Source organism: Myxine glutinosa, chromosome 1, assembly GCF_964187855.1.
Source record: "Myxine glutinosa chromosome 1, kmMyxGlut1.1, whole genome shotgun sequence".
Classification (NCBI taxonomy): domain Eukaryota; kingdom Metazoa; phylum Chordata; class Myxini; order Myxiniformes; family Myxinidae; genus Myxine; species Myxine glutinosa.
Window position 1 is genome coordinate 441241233 of NC_136261.1, and position 27321 is coordinate 441268553.

At 45.0% G+C, this 27321-nt stretch overlaps 2 protein-coding genes and 1 long non-coding RNA gene across 3 annotated transcripts in view; 2 read left to right on the top strand and 1 right to left on the bottom strand.

The window, feature by feature from the left end:
* The window catches only part of LOC144889694 (uncharacterized), a 798143-nt gene that overhangs the window by 678527 nt on the left and 92295 nt on the right, over positions 1–27321 (top strand). The window lies entirely within an intron of this gene.
* The window catches only part of LOC137418362 (E3 ubiquitin-protein ligase Midline-1-like), a 466393-nt gene that overhangs the window by 233495 nt on the left and 205577 nt on the right, over positions 1–27321 (bottom strand). The window lies entirely within an intron of this gene.
* On the top strand, positions 16080–22925 carry LOC137416722 (uncharacterized). Its single transcript, XM_068102338.2, has 8 exons — positions 16080–16206; positions 16449–16590; positions 16686–16860; positions 21060–21283; positions 21423–21494; positions 21665–21834; positions 22127–22387; positions 22649–22925. Exons 1-8 carry the CDS (start codon positions 16195–16197, stop codon positions 22796–22798), a joined length of 1206 nt encoding a protein of 401 aa, XP_067958439.2. The 5' UTR covers positions 16080–16194; the 3' UTR covers positions 22799–22925.

The window sequence follows — 27321 nt, forward strand, 5'->3', positions numbered from 1 at the left end:
GACTGTGACTGTGACTGTGACTGTGACTGTTTGTTTGTTTGTTTGTTTGTTTGTTTGTTTGTTTGTGTTTCTTTGTTTGTTTGTTTGTTTGTTTGTTTGTTTGTTTGTTTGTTTGTTTGTTTGTTTGTGTTTCTTTGTTTGTTTGTTTCTTTGTTTGTTTGTTTGTTTCTTTGTTTGTTCGTTTGTTTCTTTGTTTGTTCGTTATTTAGTTATTTAGTTATTTCGTTATTTAGTTATTTACGTATTTACGTATTTACTTATTTAGTTAGTTAGTTTGTTTGTTTGTGACTTTGTGTGTTTGTGACTTTGTGAGTTTATGACTTGGTGCCTTTGTGACGTAGTGTGTTTGTGACTTGGTAAGTTTGTTGCGTTTGGACGTTGTTGCGTTTCTGCGTTTTTCACTCCTATTTCTTTATTGAATGATTTCCTAATTTACTTACTTATTTACTTACCTACTTTGATATATATTTATATATTTTAAACTAAAAGTAAAACTGACACTGAAACTAAGACTAAGACTAACACCGACACTACAACACCAATACTACAACACCAAAACGATGACACACTAACACCAAGACAAACAACAAGATCAACACGAACAAGAACACCGACAACAAACACCGACACCGAGACCGACACCGCCAACTGATACCAAGACTATGACCAAAACCCTAACCCGACATGAACATCAACACCAACACCAACACCGACACCGACACCGACAGCGACCAACACTTACACTACAATCGATGGCATGCGTGCCATGCGTGGCATTCGTGGTATGCGTGGCATGGGTGGCATGCGTGGCATCCGTGGCATCCGTGGCATCCGTGGCATCCGTGGCATCCGTGTCAATAACTTTGTGACTTTATGACTTTGTGACTTTGTGACTGTGATTTTGTTTGTTTGTGACTTTGTTTGTTTGTGTTTGTGTTTTGTGTTTGTTTGTATTTGTTTGTTTGTTTGTTTCCTTCTTATTTAGTTATTTAGTTATTTACGTATTTACGTATTTACGTATTTACGTATTTAGTTATTTAGTTATTGAGTTATTACTTGCAAAATCGAAGATTTTTCAAGTATATTGGTCGGTTGTGTTTGTGACTCTATCTGTTTGTTTGTTTGTTTGTTTGTTTGTTTGTTTGTTTGTTTGTTTGTTTGTTTGTCACCGGCCTACAGGTCACAATTTTCGACCGATCTTCACCAAACTTCACCAAGTGGTACAGTTGGTCAAATGCCAGAAGCCTATTGTTTTTGGGGTCAATAGGTCAAAAGGTCAACATAGGCCAAAGGTCACCAACTTTGCTAAATTTCTAAAATCCTCAATTTTCATCCGATTGACTTGAAATTCGAAGACCACTGGCATATCTGGTCATTGAATTCAACCACCAAGAATTTTTGAGGTCAACATAGGCCAAATGGTCAACATAGGCCAAATTTCAAAAATCCTCAATTTTCATCCAATTGACTTGAAATTTGGAGAGGACTTGCATTGAATTCAACCACCAAGTATTCTTGAGGTCAACAGAGGCCAAATTTCTAAGATCCTCAATTTTCATCCAATTGACTCGAAATTTCAAGAGGACTTGCATATCTGGTCAGTGAATTCAACCACCAAGTATCTTTGACGTCAACATAGGCCAAAAGGTCAACATAGGCCAAATTTCTAAAATCCTCAATTTTCATCCAATTGACATGAAATTTGAAGAGGACTATGCATATCTGGTCACTGAATTCAACCACCAAGTATTTTTGAGGTCACCCTAGGCCATCATGTCACGTTGAAAACTTTTGGGGGAGGGCGTATTTTGCAAGTATCGTGCTACGCATGACGTTTTCTAGTTACTTGCAAAATCGAAGATTTTACAAGTATATTGGTCGGTTGTGTTTGTCACTCTCTGTCTGTCTGTCTGTCTGTCTGTTTGTTTGTTTGTTACTTGCAAAATCGAAGATTTTACAAGTATATTGGTCGGTTGTGTTTGTGACTCTATCTGTTTGTTTCTGTTTGTCTGTTTGTCTGTTTGTTTGTTACTTGCCGGAAAAAATTCCGGCAACTATGTTGATCTGTTCGTTTGTCTGTTTGTCTGTTTCTCTGTCTGTTTGCAGCACTGTGTCTACACCGTTGCACGTAGAATCGCCAAACTTTGCACACATATTGGTCTTGCCCTGGAATAGACTGTGCCCAATTGATGACGTCATCGGTCACGTGGATCGGCCGCCATCTTGGAAAAACTTTGCACCTCCATATCTCCGAAAGGGCTCAACAGGAAAAATTGACACATGGCTCATTGTAAAGAACTCTCCATGGGGAAAAAAATATGTTAATGATGATGTCATATGTCACGTGGTCGGCCGCCACCTTGGAAAAACGGCAAAACTTTGCACCACTATATCTCCAAAAGTGCTGAACAGAAAAAATTGAGACATGGCTCATTGTAAAGAACTCTTCATGCGCAATCAAATATGTTCATGACGACGTCATATGTCACGTGGTTCGGCCGCCATTTTCGAAAAACCGAAAAATTTTGCACATCCATATCTCTGAAAGTGCTAAATAGAAAAAATTGAGACATGGCTCATTGTAAACAACTCTCCAGGGGGAATAAAATATGTAAATGATGACGTCATCGTTCAGGTGGTTCGTCCGCCATCCTGGAAAAACGGCAAAACTTTGCACCTCCATATCTCCGAAAGTGCTGAACTGAAAAAATTGACACATGCCTCATTGTAAAGAACTCTCCAAGGGGAATAAAATACGTTAATGACGACGTCATATGTCACATGGTTCGGCCGCCATTTTGGAACAACCGAAAAATGTTGCACATCCATATCTCTGAAAGTGCTGAATAGAAAAAATTGAGACATGGCTCATTGTAAAGAACTCTCCAAGGGGAATAAAATACGTTAATGACGACGTCATATGTCACATGGTTCGGCCGCCATTTTGGAACAACCGAAAAATGTTGCACATCCATATCTCTGAAAGTGCTGAATAGAAAAAATTGAGACATGGCTCATTGTAAAGAACTCTCCATAGGGAATAAAATATGTTGATGATGACGTCATCAGTCACGTGGTTCGGCCGCCATATTTGTCCTAAATGGCCGAAAAAAAGGACATCCCGGCAAGTCCTCGGTCTCTGACCGATTTTTCATTTGCTTGTTTGTTTGTTTGTTTGTCACCGGCCTACAGGTCACAATTTTCAACCGATCTTCACCAAACTTCACCAAGTGCTAGAGTTAGTCAAATGCCAGAAGCCTGTTGTTTTTGGGGTCAATAGGTCAAAAGGTAAACATAGGCCAAAGGTCACCAACTTTGCTAAATTTCTAAAATCCTCAATTTTCATCCGATTGACTTGAAATTTTAAGACCACTTGCATATCTGGTCATTGAATTCAACCACCAAGAATTTTTGAGGTCAACATAGGCCAAATGGTCAACATAAGCCAAATTTCTAAAATCCTCAATTTTCATCCAATTGACTTCAAATTTGGAGAGGACTGGCATTGAATTCAACCACCAAGTATTCTTGACGTCAACATAGGCCAAATGGTCAAGATAGGCCAAATTTCAAAAATCCTCAATTTTCATCCAATCGACTTGAAATTTGAAAAGGACTTGCATATCTCGTCACTGAATTCAACCACAAATTATATTTTAGGTGAACATAGGTCAAAAGGTCAACATAGGCCAAATTTCTAAAATCCTCAATTTTCATCCAATTGACTTGAAATTTGAAGAGGACTTGCATATCTGGTCAGTGAATTCAACCACCAAGTATCTTTGAGGTCAACATAGGCCAAAAGGTCAACATAGTCCAAATTTCTAAAATCCTCAATTTTCATCCAATTGACATGAAATTTAAAGACGACTTGCATATCTGGTCACTGAATTCAACCACCAAGTATTTTGGACGTCACCATAGGCCATCATGTCACATTGAAAACTTTTGGGGGAGGGCGTATTTTGCAAGTATCGTGCTACGCATGACGTTTTCTTGTTTACTTATTTATTACTTGCAAAATCGAAGATTTTTCAACTATATTGGTCGGTTGTGTTTGTGACTCTGTTTGTTAGTTTGTCACCGGCCTGCAGGTCACAATTTTCAACCGATCTTCACCAAACCTCACCAAGTCGTACACTTGGTCAAATGCCAGAAGCCTGTTGTTTTTGGGGTCAATAGGTCAAAAGGTAAACATAGGCCAAAGGTCACCAACTTTGCTAAATTTCTAAAATCCTCAATTTTCATCCGATTGACTTGAAATTTCAAGACCACTTGCATATCTGGTCATTGAATTCAACCACCAAGAATTTTTGAAGTCAACATAGGCCAAATAGTCAACATAGGCCAAATTTCTAAAATCCTCAATTTTCATCCAATTGACTTGAAATTTGGAGAGGACTTGCACATCTGTCCCCGAATTCAACCACCAACTATTCTTCAGGTCAACATAGGCCAAAAGGTCAACATAGGCCAAATTTCTAAAATCCTCAATTTGCATCGATTGACTTGAAAATTCAACAGCATTTCCATATCTGCTCACTTAATTCACCCACCAAGTATTTTTGAGGTCAACATAGGCCAAAACATCAACAGAGGCCAAATTTCTAAAATGCTCAATTTTCATCCAATTGACTTTAAATTTGAACACCATTTGCATATCTGCTCACTGAATTCACCCACCAAGTATTTTTGAGGTCAACATAGGCCAAAAGATCAACATAGGCCAAAAGATCAACATAGGCCAAATTTCTAAAATCCTCAATTTTCATGCAATTGACTTTAAATTTGAACAGCACTTGCATATCTGGTCACTGAATTCAACCACAAATTATATTTTTGATGAACATTGGACAAAAGCTCAACATAGGGCAAAAGGTCAACATAGGCCAAATTTCGAAAATCCTCATTTTTCATCCAATTGACTTCAAATTTGAAGAGCACTTGCATATCTGGTCACTGAATTCAACCACCAAGTATATTTGAGGTCAACATCGGAAGGTCAACATAGGCCACATTTCTAAAATCCTACATTTTCATCTAAATGATGTGAAATTTCAACACGACTTGCATATCTGCTTACTCAATTCAACCACCAACAATTTTTGAAGTCACCATACACCAAAACGTCAACATACGCCATCATGTATCATTGGAAAACTTTTGGGGAAGGGTGCATTTTCCAAGTATCGTGCTACGCATGACGTTTTCTTCTTGACTTAGTGACTTTGTGACTTTGTGACTTTGTGACTTTGTGACTTTGTGACTTTGTGACTTTGTGACTTTGTGACTTTGTGACTTTGTGACTTTGTGACTTTGTGACTTTGTGACTTTGTGACTTTGTGACTTAGTGACTTTGTGACTTAGTGACTTAGTGAGTTTGTGACTTAGTGAGTTTGTGACTTAGTGACTTTGTGACTTTGTGACTTTGTGACTTTGTGACTTTGTGACTTTGTGACTTAGTGACTTAGTGAGTTTGTGACTTAGTGACTTAGTGACTTTGTGACTTTGTGACTTTGTGACTTTGTGACTTTGTGACTTAGTGAGTTTGTGACTTAGTGACTTAGTGACTTAGTGAGTTTGTGACTTAGTGACTTTGTGACTTTGTGACTTTGTGACTGAGTTTATGACATCAACATCAACACCAACAACGACCAACACTTACACTACAATCGGTGGCATGCGTGGCATGCGAGGCATCCGAGGCATCCGTGGCATCCGAGGCATCCGTGGCATCCGTGGCATCCGTGGCATCCGTGGCATCCGTGGCATCCGTGGCATCCGTGGCATCCGTGGCATCCGTGGCATCCAACGCAGAGAAAACATCGATGACATCCATCATATCCATCATATCCATGCAATCCATGCAATGCATGGCATCCTTTGTTACGAAAAGGAAAAAACAAACAAAAAAAACACAAAAATAAACAAAACAAAAAAACCCCCAACAACAAACAAACGATTCCAATTTCTTCCGTGCGAGGCATAAGTCTGTAGCCTTACTTCCCCTGCTGCAAGTCGACGTACAATTGTTCACTTGTTCACTTGTTCGCGTTCACGTTCACGTTCACGTTCACGTTCATGTTCATACACTTCTACCCGTTTCTGGCCTTGTACACCATTTCCACAGTTTCAAACTATTCAAACATCCCTATTCACCGTTTCACTTTGAAACCTCAACCTCTTTCACTTCTGCACTAACACCTTTTACCTGTGACTTTGACTTTTGCCTCTTGTTCACTCTGACAACTTCACTTTTTCACCTGGACCTTTTGACTGGGATTTTTTTTCACTCAGCGCATCGACGACGCCAAACCTCCACAAGTGCATTGTCGCCACCACGCCGACACCTCCAGAAAAAGCCCGCCTCGCCACACCTCACCAGCCACATAAGCCCACTCAACCAGCAATGACTTCACACATGCATCTTTCACTTGGACATTTGTCCTTGCACTGACTTTTGCGTCTTGTTCACTTTGACAACTTCACTCTTTCACAAGCGGCCATCACTCAGGCATCCCACTGCCACTTGCTCGACAACACGGCTGGCACTGCCGCCACCCCATTTGCCCCGAAACACATCGGCGCGCGTGCCTTTTCCTGCAAAGTACACACACGTACACCATTCCCACAGCGACGCCTCCACCCGGCGTCTTTGCATCGTTATGTTCCCTCCCTACGTCACCGTGTACACCGGTGCCTAATTTCCACACATTCCACCTTCCTTGCACAAGCGGAAAGGTGAACGCTTCTAACAATCCCTCTCGGCAATGGACACCGTCACCGCCCGTCAGGCATACCCACGGCAAACAAACCTCACACCTCACACCTCACACCTCACACCTCACACCTCACACCTCACACCGCGCACCAGCGCACCAGCACACAAGCACAATCACAATCACAATCACAATCACACCCACGAACTTGGCCAAATCACTGAAACTCCATCGTCGGTGCACCCAACTCCTCCTGCATTGCCCATTGTTGTCACGCGTGCGTCGTCTTGCACCTCGACGCAATAGGTGAAACAAATGCTGATACCTTGTTGGCACATTTCCACATCGAAACGCAACAATTGACACCGGCTCCACGTTTCCCAAATTGCACCGTCATAAGCCGTGCGCCAAGCCAAAAATAATTCCACGCAACACATCCCAATCCCAATCCCACGAACCCGAAACCTTCTCCATCATTAAAAGAAGCCCAACTTGGGCGGTGTATAAGTAATAGACGACGGTCACCATACCTCCGAGGTAAACGTCCACGAGGTCTTTCCATTGCCATTAGTTGTACACCAACGATATACCCTTGGTTGTTTTTTCAAAAACAAACTTCACATCGAGCACCACATCATTCGATGTGACAAAACAAAGCTCGCTGCCCAGGTCGCCTAAATTCACAAGCCACCCGACGCCGACGAATGCGCAGTTCAATTTCACCCATGCATCTAATCCTAAAACCGGGACGATTGTCAAGGTAATTGCGCCGTATCGCACCTCAACGCAATAGGTGGAACAAATGCACCTACCTTGTTCGCACATTTCCACATCGAAACGCACAAAGTGACACCGGGTCCACGTTTCCCAAATTGCGCCGTCATAAGCCGTGTGCAAACCAAAAAATAATTCCACGCAACACATCCCAATCCCAGGAACCCGAAACCTTCTCCATCATTAAAAGAAGCCCAACTTGGGCGGTGTATAAGTAATAGACGACCGTCGCCATGCCTCCGAGGTAAACGTCCACGAGGTCTTTCCATTGCCATTAGTTGTACACCAACGATATACCCTTGGTTGTTTTTTCAAAAACAAACTTCACATCGAGCACTACATCATTCGATGTGACAAAACAAAGCTCGCTGCCCAGGTCGCCTAAATTCACAAGCCACCCGACGCCGACGAATGCGCAGTTCAATTTCACCCATGCATCTAATCCTAAAACCGGGACGATTGTCAAGGTAATTGCGCCGTATCGCACCTCAACGCAATAGGTGGAACAAATGCACCTACCTTGTTCGCACATTTCCACATCGAAACGCACAAAGTGACACCGGGTCCACGTTTCCCAAATTGCGCCGTCATAAGCCGTGTGCAAACCAAAAAATAATTCCACGCAACACATCCCAATCCCAGGAACCCGAAACCTTCTCCATCATTAAAAGAAGCCCAACTTGGGCGGTGTATAAGTAATAGACGACCGTCGCCATGCCTCCGAGGTAAACGTCCACGAGGTCTTTCCATTGCCATTAGTTGTACACCAACGATATACCCTTGGTTGTTTTTTCAAAAACAAACTTCACATCGAGCACTACATCATTCGATGTGACAAAACAAAGCTCGCTGCCCAGGTCGCCTAAATTCACAAGCCACCCGACGCCGACGAATGCGCAGTTCAATTTCACCCATGCATCTAATCCTAAAACCGGGACGATTGTCAAGGTAATTGCGCCGTATCGCACCTCAACGCAATAGGTGGAACAAATGCACCTACCTTGTTCGCACATTTCCACATCGAAACGCACAAAGTGACACCGGGTCCACGTTTCCCAAATTGCGCCGTCATAAGCCGTGTGCAAACCAAAAAATAATTCCACGCAACACATCCCAATCCCAGGAACCCGAAACCTTCTCCATCATTAAAAGAAGCCCAACTTGGGCGGTGTATAAGTAATAGACGACCGTCGCCATGCCTCCGAGGTAAACGTCCACGAGGTCTTTCCATTGCCATTAGTTGTACACCAACGATATACCCTTGGTTGTTTTTTCAAAAACAAACTTCACATCGAGCACTACATCATTCGATGTGACAAAACAAAGCTCGCTGCCCAGGTCGCCTAAATTCACAAGCCACCCGACGCCGACGAATGCGCAGTTCAATTTCACCCATGCATCTAATCCTAAAACCGGGACGATTGTCAAGGTAATTGCGCCGTATCGCACCTCAACGCAATAGGTGGAACAAATGCACCTACCTTGTTCGCACATTTCCACATTGAAACGCACAAAGTGACACCGGGTCCACGTTTCCCAAATTGCGCCGTCATAAGCCGTGTGCAAACCAAAAAATAATTCCACGCAACACATCCCAATCCCAGGAACCCGAAACCTTCTCCATCATTAAAAGAAGCCCAACTTGGGCGGTGTATAACTAATAGACGACCGTCGCCATGCCTCCGAGGTAAACGTCCACGAGGTCTTTCCATTGCCATTAGTTGTACACCAACGATATACCCTTGGTTGTTTTTTCAAAAACAAACTTCACATCGAGCACTACATCATTCGATGTGACAAAACAAAGCTCGCTGCCCAGGTCGCCTAAATTCACAAGCCACCCGACGCCGACGAATGCGCAGTTCAATTTCACCCATGCATCTAATCCTAAAACCGCGACGATTGTCAAGGTAATTGCGCCGTATCGCACCTCAACGCAATAGGTGGAACAAATGCACCTACCTTGTTCGCACATTTCCACATCGAAACGCACAAAGTGACACCGGGTCCACGTTTCCCAAATTGCGCCGTCATAAGCCGTGTGCAAACCAAAAAATAATTCCACGCAACACATCCCAATCCCAGTAAACACGAAACCTTCTCCTCTATTAAAACGAGCCCAACTTGCGCGGCGCATAAGTAATAGACGACGGTCGCCATGCCTCCGAGGTAAACGTCCACGAGGTCTTTCCATTGCCATTAGTTGTAGCCAAACAATATACCCTTGGTTCTTTTTTGTACAACAAACTTCTCATCGACCACTGCGTCATTGCATTTGACAAAACAAAGCTCGCTGCCCGGGTCACCGAACTTCACAAGCCACCCGACGCCTACGAATGCGCACTTCAATTTCACCCATGCGTCTAATCCTAACACCGGCACGCTTGTCACCTTAATGCGCCGTGTTGCACCTCAACGCAATAGGTGGAACAAGTCCACCTACCTTGTTCACACATTTCCACAATGCAACGCACCAATTGACACCGGCTCCACCTTTCCCAAATTGCGGCGTAAAAACGCGTGCGCAAACAAAGAAATATCGACTCCACACAACACATCACATCACAATCCCAGTAACCCTAAACCTTCTCCATTATGAAAGCACACCCACCTTGGGCGGTGTACAAGTAATACATGGCCATCGCCATCCCTCCGAAGCAAACGGCCACGAGGTCTTTCGCTTCCCATGAGGTGTTTAAAACCCACAGAGGTATTGTATGACCATGCGTTCTCGCCCTTCGGGGTCACGGTGCATGTGTTTTCAATGACCATATGCTTCAGCCTTGCGCTTGAGCTGCATGTCTATGCTAATGGCGCAGTCCTCATAGACGGCGTCCCTTGGCCGTGCGGTCATCAACCTGCACGTCCCAGCCTGTTTAAATGTTTCACTTTTTAAATTTTTTTATTTATTTTACCTTTTCTTATTAGAAAAAAAAGCCCACCACGGACTGGCGTCAAAAAGCCCATGAGTTGTAGCCCAAATATACACCCTTCTTCTTTACGGACCAAAATAACTTCTCATCGACCACTCCGTAATTCTCTATGACCAAACAAAGCTCGCTGCCCTAGTCGCCGAAATTAACAACTCACCGCACACCTACCAATGTGCACTTCCATTTCACCCATGCCTCTCCTTGTCACACAGCCAGGGGCCCTGTGCCATTCAACATGCAAAAGCCATCGTCCGACTTCAAAGTCATCCTAGGGTACCGATCCTGTGACATTTCCCCACTTGGTGCACTCCAACAATTAATTGTACATTGTACAGCCCAAACGACGATAACGCACACAATCACAGGGCATACCATTCTATTTGCCCTTGCCGACTTCTTAGCCTTATCCTGGTGCCACAAACTAACGCCAACTCCTTTACTCGTAAGGCACAGCTGCACCGATACCGCAACAATCATCAATCACAATACAACAAGCATTCGTCACTATTGCGCTCCAATACATGTCCCCTAGCGGCAGTCTGTCGTCCGGAAAACGTTTGCTGAAATTACCAAACCTAAAAGTGCCATAACTTTGTCCAAAATGATCGAAACGTCGTGAAGTTCCAACTTCATCTGAAACTTATCATGACGAAACCATGTACCAACTTTGAAAGCATTAGCAATAAGAATTTAGAGAGAAAAAAGCCCGCAAACTTTTCTTTGCGTGACGGACTGACAGACAGACGCACGGACCGCAAAACCTATAGTCCCCTCCGGTGTACACCGCTAAGGGACTAATAACAACTCCACGGCACGGAGCATTACGAGATGTCCAGCAAACCTAACACTGCCGTTCCGTTGCGTTCCGTTGCGTTCCGTTGCGTTGCGTTCCGTTCCGTTCCGTTCCAAAACAACTCCGTCAACGTGCCCCGACTCAAAAACATACACGTCCAACAAAATGCGTGAACGCCTGCACCAAATGTGGTTGCCTTCAACCTTTACACACAGTCATATATTTCCGATGTACGAACAATTAACCGGCATTGCGTATTTTCAAAGGGTTCTTAATAACATCAGCGCAACAGAGCAAATAAAATATGTCTCCGTCTCCGTCTCCGTCTCCGTCTCCGTCTCGTTAGGGTTAGGGTTAGTTCGGCTCTGTAACAGCCGAACTCTAATCCGAGTGGTTACCTCTGTAACAGCCGAATGTTCGGCTCTCTAATCTCGGACGTCAGATTCCAGCGGCTCTGTAACAGCAACCCGGTCTCTCAACCTCACTACAGCGCCCACTGACGAACTCAGCTCATTCATAAAAAGAAGGAACAGTGTTACAGACGAAACAAAACCCTGAGGAACACCGCTGTTCATAGGGAAGGTGTGACATGTTGAGCCATGCACGATCACACATATACAGCGGTCAGAGAGAAAGCTCGATATGACAGAGCAGATGCCAAAATGCCAACAAAAAAAAACATGCCAAAACAACAACAACACCGGCAAAACTTACTAACAAACGCCAAGCGTCATCGCCTTTGAGACAAAGCACGAAGTTTACCACGAATGTTCTCCACCGTCAAGCCTTCACACCGGCACTTCTCCCTCAAGCCCTCATCGGCACGTAATACCTCAGCGACCTAAGTAAATGTAACACAACATACGTTGAAGTAAATGCCAGTATTACGTTACACCAGGACAATGACAAATCGCCCTTATATCCATGATCACTCTCCATATGCTTACCCTGCGTCTCGTAACCAGTTTACACGCAATCTCATGAGCGAACGCACGTTCCAGATGGTCCAAAATGTTCTTGTTGTAATCCAACTTTCTCCGTCGTCGAACCTTACAATGAGCACACCATAGACAAAGCATGAAGATGCATCCCGATACGAAATCAAACAACCGTGAAAAAAACCATGTCCATGTCGGACATCAACAAACACTTCTCTTGCAAATATAAACTATGACGTTTGCGTGGATAAAAACTCTTTCACTCACAAAAGCATACGCAGCCGACGACGATCGACCACTCCGCAAACGTTTCCTTCGGCCGGGCGTTTCAACACTTCCCGCTCCTTCTGAAAACAAAAAAAAAATATCCCACCAAGGACAAATATCAACTTCATTCATCGACTGATGTCAGCCAATCGTTATGTCGTCACACATTGCCCCAAACATATACCATAATGTCCCCCCCACCAAACCCCCCAAAAAACAACAAACAAACAAAACAAACACACACAACATTCCATTCAAAATTCCGTACGTAAAAGTCAAACGTCATCTCGGGATATGCCGCTGTACAACGTAAAATGCCCTTAGAATGCCTGTGATTGTTGTTGTTGTTGATGATGTTGTCTTTCTGGTTGTTGTTCCTCTAATAAACTTACCACGTTCACAACTGCTCCCAAGCGCCACACAAGCCCCTGCACCACTACCACTGGCCGGCCCTGCTCCTGCTCCTGCTCCTCCTCCTCCTCGTCCTCCTCGTCCTCGTCCTCCTCGTCCTCGTCCTCGTCCTCCTCCTCGTCCTCGTCCTCCTCGTCCTCCTCGTCCTCCTCGTCTTCCTCTTCCTCCTCCTCTTCCTCCTCCCTCCTCCTCCTCCTCCTCCTCCTCCTCCTCCTCCTCCTCCTCCTCCTCCTCCTCCTCCTCCTCCTCCCCCCCCTCAGCATCATCATCGTCGTCATCGTCATCGTCCTCGTCGAAAACGCCCTCGCCGCCCTCGCCGCCCTCGCCGCCGCCCTCCTCCTCCTCATCATCATCATTCCGGTGCTCTGGCTCTGCCTCCGGCTCCGGCTCCGACTCCGACTCCGACTCCTGGTGAACTTTGTCCTCCTCGTCATGGTGGTCACCGTGATCGTCGTGATCACCCTGCTGATCGCCCTTCTGATCGTCCTCGGCCTCAGTGGACGCCTGGATCTCGTGGCCGACGACACAAAGCACCTGCGACGATGTACCAGGCACTTGTTCGCTTTCACGTCCTTCACAGCAAATAGGAAGACAACAATGCATCCACGAGCCTTCAGCATACAAACACGTGTCGCAGCACACAGGGCATTGCCATGAAACAACAACAGGAAACACTAACTAATTCTTTCAATCACTTACCATCCCGTCCATGCAGCACTTTCAGCCTCTTCCCAATGAACATACAACACCGTCCCACCGACATTGCCGTTTCCCCTGCCCGCAGCAAATACGGCAATCGTGTGATTTGACAGGACAACAAGACCTCCACGTCGGAACCGTCCTCGGATGAATTGCGCCCTGGCGAAGGCGCACCTGAACCCCTAGCGATGCCCTTGGCGTTCCCCTGCACCTTCGCCACCTCAGCAACGGCAGGGACGTCCACCTGCGCCCCGACTTTGCACGTCTTGGCCCTGCTTCCACGGCTAACATGCAAACGTGAACTTGGCCCGGCTTCCTCGGCACACCCCCTCACCCCAGCCATAAGCACCTGATACCGCTCGTCCTTCACCTAATAACAAATGCAAACGTCAATGAAAATGCAGAACACGTCCAAATTAATGCAAACATCCGTGCATCCACCGATCCTTCCCGTCCGTCCGTCCATCCAAGCACACACTGAATACATGCCATAAATATGACACGCACCCACGCACATAATCATCAACAACAATAACTCACCGTCAGCCCATGCGCCGCTTTAAGATGCTTGTCAACCCTGTCGACAGCCCTCACACACCCGTCCACAGGGCACTTCTTAGTTCCCCGAAACCTAACACCAAAGTTTCAACGATAAACATGACGCCTCCCAATACATATGCTCCCAAGGAACACATGCACACAACGATTAAATAAAAACCAACGACAAACGCTAACCCCGACGTACGAACACGCACAACTACACGTACCTGCATGCCATGACCATTAAACGCAAACAGTTTCTTCAAACGTCCTCTTTTCAAAACACCAAATGAGTGACCAAATGACTAAGTGACCACAAACAATCCACTAAGTCAAATGCGCACCACCAAACTAAATGGTCTCTCACAGGCGTAGCATGTGCGACAAAACAACAACATGCCAAGTACACATGACATTACCCGTAGCCTTATGCACTTTGCCACGCCCATTAGACTGCACGGTCAAAAACTTTGCAACCACCTTTTCCTTGAAACGCTGAGAATCCTCCCACTGCGTGCCTCGTCACACGACAAATCATCATGGACACGCAAATGTCGCTCCATCCCTCCACATTGCCGTGCAACAGGACCCCAAAATTCCTTGCTTCTTTGTCTGAGGAGCAAAACACAGACACATGGACAAACCATTTATTACCGACACGTCCACTCAACATAACTACATCGCGCACGCACGCACGCACGCACGCACGCACGCACGCACGCACGCACCACTCCCTTGACAAACGCAAAACCAATGAATGCACAAAAATTTCCCCTTGCCAAAATCCAATCCTACCAAAAAAAACACCCGACTCCAAGTCCACGCACAACCACGACGACGTCGACGACTACGACCCCCTTTTATCAGGTCACGGAAACAATCAGACCACGCACGACATCATAACATGTTAGACCAGCTCATTGCAAAGATCACACCGTGCATTATATTATAATATGTTAGATCACGTCACTCAAAAGAATCAAACCGCCCACGACACCAAAACATGGTACACCAGCTCATTAAAAAGAGCAGAACGTGCATTACATTATACAATATCACATCAAGTCATTCAAAAGACCAGGCCCTACACGACATGATAACATCTTCGTTGCAATTCGACACCTACCAAATTTCTTGTGTACACAAACCGTGACGAAACGACTGCCTTCACAAGCGCTACCTCACTGCTTAGTCAAGGACCACAACCCGAACTTCTCCCTTTCAGTTTCCTATGAAACACCAGGAGCTACTTACAAAACGTCCCTACGAGAATTCACACGTCACCTACTCACCGGAACCCAAGCTATCATTATCAACGCAATATTTGTCCTTACATACAGCACAATAGACCTTCGCTCACTTCTGAAAGTAAACCTGCCCTCAGGGACGTCAGCATTCCTCAAAATTTCTTCATTTACTCTTATAAACACCATTAGCAAGTTGTAAAAATATGACCATACCTGCACGTGCTTTATAATATAAGATATATATCCTTCCTGTTGAAACCAGGAAACCAAAAACCAGGCAAACGCCATGATAACGATAACCTATTCGTACACGTTTTCACTGCGGGCAAAAACGCCTTGGGAAAATGGGATATTACTAGTATTCTTATTATTTTGTAGTAACATTAACAATACAGGATCATTAATTTTGTTTGAAAAAGCGTCTTTGGAAAAACGCCACGATGAAGCTAACAAAAATATGGCTGGACACCTCACCACGCACATATTTCCGGCCATCGCGGGGAAAACCCCCTCGGATGAAAAACCCCCGTCGCCGATGACATAAAAGGATTGCACTACAACCACCGTTCATTATGTAACCCTCGTTCATTCAGTGTAATTTTTTTCAACATCACACAAACAAGACAAAAGTCATTTTCACTATGACGATTAACGAACACTTATTCTCGTTTATGCTGCTAACCCTTAATTCAAAAGCGGGTGGGCACAAAACAAAGAAAGAAAGGAAGGAAAAAAAACCCATTAAACAACAACCAACAAGGAACACTTCAACTCCAACTCCAACTCCAACAGCGGCACAGCGCCCACACCAACATTCCTCAGGACACAGGCCCAGCGATTCGAGTACTTCGTCCATACCTTCAAACAAACAACATGCCTCTGAAAGTAAGTTGATCCTTTCCTGACCTTTTACGCAATGCTGATAATGCAATCTTTTCCTCAAAATTCGTGCAGCAAACCAACATGCGTTGACGTGTGCACCCGACAAAGTCTTCGGCGCTATTGCTTCCGAGAGGCCTACACTTACACGCCATGGGCCACGTGCTGCGCGCTGCGCGCTGCGCGCTGCGCGCTTTGTCCCCATTAACAAGTCCATTCACCACGTCGCTTTCACGTTTCCTTATCAGGACAAAGACATGCAGCTTGCCCGTCATCTAATACAACAACTCAAAGAGCAGCAACACCTCTTCACCTATGTCAAAGATAGGTATACCCGAATTGAAAAATGGTACGCTGACAAGCGCGCCACCGCTCAACCTCCACCTGACGGTGAGTAAACCATTAGCAAGTGCAACAGCAATTACATTTATCCTGCCTTGGTTGTCATGGTTATATGCAATGAATTATTACATACCTATTTACAGTGCAACTATTGAAAGAATACATGCGGTATATGTGTGGCACATTCGCCAACGCCAAAAAACGAGAAAACACCAACACCACCATTGCCCATGTACGCCTATTCCTGCGCCATATGGCGGGCAAACAGGACATAGGCACCTCGATGCTCTTCTTGCAGGAAACCACCAAAATGCGCTCGTAAGTATGCATAAACCCAATTTGTTATAAATGTTCATCTTTCATTAATCATACACTTTCAAAAATCCCCCCTTGCCCCTCCCCCTACCCTCCTAAACTCCCCCGGTGACCCTCCCCTCCTAAACTCCCACCTTGCCCCTCCCCCTTCAAAACTGCCCCCCCCCAACCCCTTCCCTTTCGAATCTCCGCCCAACCATCCCGCCTGGCTCCTCCCACCCCTCCCGCCTCCTTCTCAAAGCTGCCTCCTCCCCACTTCTTCTCCCTTCTATGTCATACCTCCACCTCCCCGAACCTTCTACTTGCCTCCTCCGCCTCCTCCGCCTCCTCCGCCTCCGCCTCCTCCTCCTCCTCCTCCTCCTCCTCCTCCTCCTCCTCCTCACCAAACAACCCCTCAGACAACCCGTCACTGTGCCTCATGCCATCACCATCAAACCTTTCATCCTCCTCATCCTTCCCTTTCTTGTAACTCTTCTGTAATCTCTGACACTATCAATTGCTCTTCCTACCTCCCCCTGTCATCCTTCATCGGACCATACGCCTCCCCTACCCTATACTATACTATACTATACTATACTATACTATACTATACTATACTGCACCCAATGGTCCCCCTCTCTCCTCATTAACGATATGCACCTCAAACCCGATTGATCTCGACATTCGGGTTGCTTCTCACAATCCAGACTTCATCTGCCTAACGGAAAATTACCTCCTTCACCATGTCTGTGATTCCTTAACATCTCTTCCTGGTTACTCCCTCCTCAGCTACGATACACCTGAGCCTCGTCCTGGTGGTAAGTTGCCTATCTTTATCAAAAACCTCTTCCTCACGCTCCTTGCACTACCCTCTCTCCACCCCACCCCCAGGAATACCTCTGCCTATGGGTTCCTCTCCGCTCCAACCCTTTGTTCATATCTCTCCTGTACCGTCCTTCAAAGAGTGATGACTCCATTTTCATTTACCCGTCGGATAACATCGAACAACTTCTATCAACTCATCCAAACTCTTTCTTCCTCATATGTGGCGACTTCAACTATCATCATGCCAGCTGGCTGGGTGTGCGTTCCTCTCTCACCAGCCATGGCACCTCAGCACAGGATTTCTTCGACTCATTGGGACTGACACAATCTCTCAATTTCCCGACCCGGATCTCAGTCAATGTAGTATGTTCTCCTCTGCACTTCCTTATGACTAACTTCCCTGTAAATGTCTCCTGCTCCTCTTGTACTCCAATCGCTTCTTCTGATCATGTACTTGTGAAAGTCGACATCTCTCTGGCCATTCTCAGAGCCTCCTCACCACCGACGAGTCTCCCATCTCTACTGCCTCTGACATCAATTCTTCCAAAGCAAGGAGCTCTTTTTTTTCTCGTCTCGTCTCGTCTCGTCTCGTCTCGTCCTCGGGTGTCTTACCTTTCCTCCCGTCCATGGTACACTGAATTTTGCCTTCAGGCAATTGCCCTGAAGCAACTTGCATTTGCCTCATGAAATACACATCCAACTGAAGGCAATCTCAGTTCCTTCCCCCAAGCTCGGAACAAATGTGTGTCTACCCTGAGGAGTACCAGGAAGCACCATCTCTCCACACTTAAGATTGAACTCTCAAACCTGTCTCCTTCCTCCGAATGCTGCCGACGTCTGGGCAAATCGGTTTCTCTTATTTCTTCCCCCACCGCCATCCCCTCCCTTACCTCAAATGGCTACACAGTTGACACCGACACGTGACAACGCCTAATGCCTCAACTCTGTCTCTGCCTCAAAATCTTGTGTCCCAACCCCATCTCTCTCTGTTCCCACCTATCCCAGTCGAACCCAACTGCTCCTGGACTCTGTGTCCTTGTCACCTCACAAGGTGCACCAGTTTTTTTTTTTTGCCCAACCTCAACTCGGATTCGGCAACTAGACCACACGGCATCACCCCCACGGCTCCTAAAATCCTCCTCTGCGGCTCTAGGTCACCCTCTCTCTGTTCTTGTCACCCTCTCTTTTGCTCAAATTCATCTGCCACCATCTTGAAAATCAGCCAACATTAATGCTTTACACAAAAAAAAGGGTGCAAAAACAGATCCTTCCAACTACAGACCAATCAGCCTGCTTCCAATTATCAGCAAAGTCATGGGATCCATCATTGCTTCGCATATCAAATCCTTCCTCTTCTCCAATAGCTTCATCTCTGATCATCAATTTGGATTCATACCAGGTCATGATACTCTGGACATGTTGCTTCTGCCGTCTCAACAATGAATGAAGGTCCTCAATGCCAAACAACACATCAGACCTGTCTCACGTGTCTCACGTGACATATCACGTGCCTTCGATACGTTCTGGCACCCAGCTCTGCTCACCAAACTCTCCTCCGATGGTATCCATAAAAATCTCCACTCATGCCTTGCACACTTCCTCTCTGGTCATAGACAACGTGTGGCCCTCAATAGATTTCTCTCATGTCGCCTTCCTGTTCTGCCTGGAATTCCCCAAGGTAGTGTTCTGTGCCCTGTGTTATTTCAGGTCTTCATCAACGATCTCTCCGACTCTCTGGAAAATCCTCTCCATCTCTTGGCTGATGACTCCACTATCTGCCGCTCCAATGCTCATGCCTCAGATCGACAGTCTACACACTCGTCACTCTCTGCAGACCTGCACAAAATCACAGACTCATCAAACAAGTGGAACATGTCTTTCAATCCTCACAAATGTCACACTCTTACAATGTCTCTCCGAAAGGACCGAAGGCAAAAACCCTCTCATCTACTTTCTCAACAATCCTCTGCAACAACTTCTGTCGCTCAAGCTTTTGTGTCTCACTATCTGCCATGATCTTTCTTGGGAAAAGCACATTTCCAAGCTGCCCCCCAAAGCCAGTCACCCACTAGCAATCCTCAGTCGTGCTAAGTCCTTCCTTGACACACCTGACCTCCTGAACTCCTGAACTCCTCACCACATACAACGCTTTCATCCACAGCCCAATGCAATACTGTCCCCCCCCCCCCCTCTGGGCCGATGCTCCTGCCTCACACCCACCTCGAAATCCACGCTCTTGAAACCAAACCGTTCAGAATCATTGCAATCTCCTGCGATGAACTTAACTCCGAGGGCCTTTCACTCACTCACTCACTCACCGCAAACAGGTTGCTCATCTTTCTGCCTTCTACCGACTCCTCTCCGCCCTTGCTCCCCCAGCTCTCTCTCAGCTCTGTCCCCCAAATATTCCTTCGTGTCGCACAACATCTGCCTGCAACCCTCTTATGTTTAAATTGCCAAAATCTAGGCTCCCTGCTCACGTTCACTCTTTCATTCCCCTCTTCTCCCGCCTGTGAAACAAACTCCCCCACTCCCTTCAGGTCTTTAAAACAGCTGTTCACCACCATCTCTTATCTTATCTTATCTTATCTTATCTTATCTTATCTTATATCTTCCCCCATCCAAAACCTTGATCGTTTCTACCCCCGCTGATTCACCCCAGATGCACCGTTTTTTCGGTTTTTTGTTTTTTAATTCCAACCTCTTTCCTACAAGTCCTTACAGGCTTCATATGTTTTGCACCTCTCCCACCTCCCCCCAAGCCCTCCCCCCTCACACATTTCTCGGCATGTCCCTGCTCTCAAATGTTCTGTTTGTCTCCTTCCCCCTGTCTCTCCCCATCTTGTCTACCGCTGCCCTTATTCTACGTTTTGTGTTTCATGTGTCGCTTTCACATTTCTGTGTGATTAATGTTACCTCTTTCGCGAGCCTCCATCTTGTATCGGGGAAAAAAAAAAAGAAACAAGAAAAAAGAAAAAAGAAAAATCGTCGTCCTCAGGATCGCGCATATGACATCATTCACAACGTAGCACCCGCGAACAACTCACCCGATGCACGTCCCTCGCATTTGCAACCACCAATGAACACCCCACACATGCACATTGCCCAAAATATATCGTGCACACCACCACCACCACCACCACCACCACCACCACCACCACCACCACCACCACCACCAACCTAACAACAATGACAACCCTAACGAAAACGATACCCCAAAACCCTAACCGTCACATCAACATTAATGATGACAACGATGCTAATAATGATAACAACAATAGCAATTGCTTCACTTAGTGCTTGCGTTACTTTTACTTGTCCTTTTATTGATGACATTGCTTTTATTGTTTCACTTGCTCGTTTGGTTAAATGCCCTTCCAATACTTTCACGTCTTTAGATGGTTCGACACCTTACGAAGCTCCGGCAAGAAACCATCCACGATAAAGAATCATCTCTCCTCGCTGAGCTCTTTCATGAAATTTTTAAAAGCGGCACAATTTCCCCGAGTCAAATTGACGAGCCAAAATTTCGACCACATTGTCTTCATGATCTCGGCTTTTCAAAGAGAAATGAATCCTCATGTCAGAGTCCAACACCAACAGCGCCTGGAAGATGCACGAGGTAAGAAACATCACCCAAAACGTACGCGTAACCTATTCCTCCATCCATCTCAGGTAACGATCCTTTGCTTTCATGACAAATGATATACCCAAGCACACCGCCAACAAATAATGATACCTCTTTTGATTCCTTTTCACAGACAAATTGATTTCCAAACATGAACTGCGAACAATAGTGCAAAAAAGCACAATGAAAATCCCTCAACTTCTTGGTAAGTGATGACGACCCTAGCAAATACATTTGCCCAAACATTTCTGTACACTCACTTATTCCTCCTACAAGTCACATGGACGACAACCAACCATGCCAACCTACCTAAGCCTAACGTGACACACATCAATTGTTATTGCTGACGCTATCCCTTTCATTTTTTTTTTTCAGACCAAATCAAAAGCAACCCCAAAAAACCAGCACGCAACATTGTCCGAATAATCGGACTGTTATGTGCCCGGCTGCTCATCAAAAACGGCCACAGAAAAGGCGTCATGACAAACATGACCCTGGACAACTTCCGCAACGCCACAAGGAAAGGCCCATCACGATTCATCCACGTAAGCATACGGTGTGCATTGTCCAAGCCGAACTGCATTTCATCACCTAAACAAACTAAGCCGTATCCACAGGACATTGTTATTGCAATAATGCAACGACATTCATACCGTCACAACACTTCCTTTCCAAATCAAGGCACATAAAATGTGTTCGAAATTTCTAACAATGCACAACAAAGGAACACTCCCTCAACAACCAACTACGTCTGTCACACACACATCACATCGTCCAATCACGTCTTATAAAAGTGTACTGCACCACCGACACGATCCTTCCCAATTTAATTTGCAGGTTCCCGAACACAAAACCGCTGCCCACTTCGGCAGGGCCACGGTCACGTTGAGTAGCCAAGACCACAAATTCATGTGCATCTTTGCAAACATCAGACAAAACTTACCGGGATTCAGAGACCAAAAACAACAGACCTTCTTTTTCAATAGCAGAGGAAACCCTTGCAAAAATATGTCGAACCTCTTAAGGGCAGCATCACAAACCCTGGGAATGAAGACCACTTTGACGGCAGGTGCAATACGTACGTCCATTGCCACGCACGTAAGTACAACACCTTGTGTTACACAATTACCCATACACCATACACCATACACCATACACCATACACCATACACCATACACCATACACCATACACCATGCCATGATCGCAGTTCCACTACTCTCACATGCATGCGCAGTTGCGCACTTTCCCTTTCCCTATTGTCAACACCGATCGTCACTAAGGTGTACACTGCAAAAAGGATTTTCATCCTTCCATCTGCAAATCTTTTCATGCCACCCCTTCTCTTCCTTACACCTAGGTGACGAGCAACATCAACGAAAATAAAGCCAAGAACGTGGCACACCACATGTGCCACTCACGTGCCACTCAACAGCGCCACTACATCGTCCACAATGACGACGAACACCTGACGGCGTGTTCCACAATCCAACAACAACTGCGACTGTAAGCGAGCAATAAAAACAACTCACCGATCCGACACACAATGTACGACTACCCCTTTGCTTTTATTCCAAATAAACCTAACTACAACTGCCACTTTAAAACTACTGCAATTGATGACCCCTTTACTCCACCTACCCACATTCATTAAACATCCTTTGTTTGTGTTATCCTACCGCACAACCCCCTGGGACACACACACACACACACACACACACACACACACACACACACACACACACACACACACACACACACACACACACACACACACACACACACACACACAATTATGACATCAAAATTTAAACATGTATATATATTATATTACGAGTCAGTATTGCTTGTTGTTATGCATGTGCGACGTCAAATAAATTGCTGACACAAAAACCATTGCTTTTTTTCCTCAGGTGTACAACATATAAAACTAGTCCAAATATCCCGTCATTGCACCATCCGGCACGCCCATTTTAGGTCGTACGTGCTAAACCTCAAAACCAAAAACCCCAAAAAATCTAATAAATGCCCATTGCACAATTCAAAAATAAACGACAGTTCTCACACATTTCCGGTGTACGTGTATTCCTCAGTATTTCGAACACTCCCCACAAATCACTGTGCTCCACATATATTACCTGCAACTTTCACATTTCAAACACAGGCGAATAAACGCTATGCTACCTTGCTGTTCCCAGGTTGTATATTCCTCCAAAACCCATGGATGTCCACGAAAGTGCAAATGGCAGCCCATTGTTGCAGTGCAAAAACGAGGTATCCCTGCAAAATTAGACCGCAAATTAGACCGTTGACGACAACAACCAAGGCTCAAATCAAGTACATGCAATTGCAATTCAAAGTCAGAGTCGAAACCAAGATCACTACAATTCCAAAAAAAATCCATTACATACCCATATCAGAGTCTCCCTCATCCTCGTGTCCTGTGTTACAACAACCAACCCCATCAAACCACACATTCGACCAAACCGACTTTATTCATAGGTCACAACAAACAACATCTATTTCTATACATAAACAAAGCCAAAACAACTCACCAAGCCGAGTAGAGAACCCCATATGAAGCCAGCACGACTTCAAATACTAGTCAGGCACGCCTACAGCATACTCCTCCTTATAAAGGATGCTGTGAACCGACTTGCTGATCCCTTCCTTACCCACAACCAATCACAGCCCTCATACCCATGAGCCAAACCACTTGTTCTAATTCGGAGGGGGTGCACAGCACAACGGTTGACAAACCACTCGTTCTAACTCGGGCAGGCTTCAAGGAAAAATAAAAGAAAGGTCACACACCATAACACCTCGTATTGCGGTTGCTATGTTTATCAATAAATCTCCTCCTCATCCGGATTGTCTTCCTACTGACACTCACGTCGTGGAATTTGAATAATTAAATAAATGAAATGTTAATAATCCAATGCCCTCACCAAATCCAAATATTTATGCACATGTTATTACCCGACGCATTTCACCTGTTACATTAAACATAGACACCGGAAGAAAAACGTCATCAATATGACGTCACAAAATACACCAACATACATCGAATATATATATTATATAGCCTTTCAAATGATCTTTGTACACCTTATAAGAAATAAATTCATATCGTTACGGTGTCTGACCATTCTTTTATTCTTCCTACCACCCCCCTCCCCATTTGAGTTCAACCAAATGGTTTGGCCCATGCCTATAAAGCCGATGATTGCCTGCGGCTGCAAGTGCAAACGCAGCACACCTGCCACCAACCTGATTCCAAAGAAAGAAAGAAAGAAACAAACAAACAAACAAAGACAGACGTAGAGTGGCCATTTTTGACGAGGGCTCATGCCTGAGGACCTTTCCGTGTGTTTCTAAAGTCTCCAACTGCATTCTCTCCACCCGAAGGTTCTGTGTCACCAACCACTCAGCCCATCGCTGCACCTGAACCTTGACTTAGTGATTAAACTCTGCCTATTGCTGCACCTGCTTTGAGGCCTACCATTGTGGAACCTGCCTTGAATGCATTCCTTATTTCGAACTGTCGATGCACTTCCTCCAGGTAAACACTTTTTTATTTTTTATTTTTTATTTCTTTTATATACAAGATCGAGGCTCGTGAAAGAGCGAACATTAATCACACAGAAACACAAACAGACACATACAACAAATAACATCGGCAGCGGTAGACAAGATGGGGAGAGAGGGGGAAGGACACAAACACAACATTTGACAGCAGGGACCGACAGACATGGAGACATCGACAGAACTGTGGGAGGGAGAGGGCTTTGGGGGGGAGGCATGGCAAGGGTGGGGGTGGGAAAGGTATAAAACACATGGACACTGCCAGGACTTCCAGGAAAGAAGTTGGAATTTCAAACAACGTGCATGTGGGGTGAATTAGTGGGCGTAGAAAAGATCAAGGTTTTCCATGGCGGAAGATAAGAGATCGTGGTGAACAGCTGTTTTAAAGACCTGCAGGGAGGAGTGTCATTGAAGTGAGTGTGGGACTTTGTTCCAGAGGCGGGAGAAAAGAGCAATGAAAGAGTGAAGGTGAGCAGAGAGCCGACATTTCGGCACTTTAACCATCAGAGGGTGGCTGGCAGATCTTGTGCGACCTGTAGGAATATTTGGGGGGACAGAGCACAGAGAGAGCTGGGGGAGCAAGGCTGGAGAGGACTCCATAGAACACAGAAAGACCACCTACCTACCTGCCTGCGGTGAGTGAGTGAAACTGCAGGATACAGTACCGCTCACACTCGTGTAGTCTCCATCTCTCCTCCTCGCAAATCTCCTGAAGCACCAGACTGTAGGTCCTCCCTTGGGACTGAGTACAAAAGCACCACCCTCCAACCCTGGCTCCCTATCCCAACCTATCCTCCCTATCCCTACCCTGGCTCCCTCCTCTCCCTATCCCAACGCGGGCCCGGGCAACTCGGTTGGTCCTCAAGTATTTTAATTACAAATTGGAGGTGCATAACATTGTGAATCAAAAAAAGACGGGTGAAACAAACTTCTATTGAACTTTTTCGCAATGTTTTTAAGCTACCCTCTCACGCTGACGTAAACCCGAGCTGCCTCGTCCCTCCCTGTCGTGCTGGCCTAATCTCATTTTTCCCTGTCTTCGTTCCCTTTTCTTTTACGTCCAGGAATATCTTTTCAGCATCATTGAATGCTTGCCTCGGTGTGCTTCACACCATGACAACATATATATATATATATATATATATATATATATATATATATATATATATATATATATATATATATATATATATATATATATATATATATATATATATATATATATATATATATATTTACTCATTATTTGCTTATCACCTATATTAATTTTACAAGCACGTCTCCAATTCATTCAATCTTTTAGGATTATTGTTTCACACTATTTGACCGTTTTACGAGTCACCCGGAAAGGGTTATCAACTTATCACGTTCGAACTTCAAACTTCCATGCCATTAAAAAAGGAAGTCCTTATGTAATCTACTAGTCCCCGACTGCAAAGCCGCAATGAGCCGGCGAAGCCAAAGCCCCTTGCCACTAATTTACCCATCACTGTGGCATCAGTAGCTTAGGTAGTTGGTATTAGGTAGGTGTAGTAGGTACCGTACCTAGTTGAAAATGACACCATTTACATTGTGCATGAGATTAAAATTTATAAAATTTCCTTCTTCATTAATTCGGTGAATTCCGTCTCAACCTCGGATATTTCCGGCCATGAAAAACTATCCCCTACGGCCACGAGATTTCGAAAAAAGAATTCTTCGTCATTTTTAGAATATTTGACGCCGTTTTCAGCCTCGGAAACACGGTATCCGGGAACAAGCTTTTTGGAAATATTTTTTCTAATACTCCACTCATTGGTTGTGATGTTTGGTGACGATTTCCATTGAAGATAACCAGGGCCCACGCGCGCCCGGCCAACGAGCTTGCTCTTGAAGTATTTGAATGACAAATTAGAGGTGCATAACATTGTGAATCAATAAAAGACGGGTGAAAGAAACTCCTATTGAACTTTTTCCCAATTTTTTTTTGCCATTCTACCGCATCCGGAAGAAGGCGGCCTCCATTGAGCGATTTGCTGCGTCAAAGCTTCCAAATTCTCAAAGGATCCACCAAAATGTGCCTTTTCAACATAACACGTACGCGTTCATTCACAACACCGCCCTCGCCGGCTATTACGAATAAATGATTACAAATATTTATTTTCCCAATCTGTCATCTTCGACTTTCCTATAATAAATCACCTTACCCCTTCGACGCCAAACTGGGTAATGTTTTTTTTACCCGGCATGCTTTTTGTTTTCCTCAAACTTTATCAAAACATTTATATGCATGACCTTCCATGTATCCTTCAAATAAAGGTTAATACATATTCCTGTGGGCGTTTTTTTTGGTTTTTTTTTCCTACCACGATTGCTCTTATAGTTAATCCAAATGTTTTACCTTCATCCAGGAGTCCTTCCTTTTAGACCCGTACTAAAAATGATTTCTTAACACTATAACAATACATT

Bases quoted from the DNA above. Each gene is read 5' to 3' on its own strand.
- LOC137416722 (XM_068102338.2), top strand. The intron at 16,591-16,685 runs GTGAGTAAACCA...ACCTATTTACAG, and splicing joins CGCTCAACCTCCACCTGACG to TGCAACTATTGAAAGAATAC. The intron at 21,835-22,126 runs GTAAGCATACGG...TTTAATTTGCAG, and splicing joins GCCCATCACGATTCATCCAC to GTTCCCGAACACAAAACCGC.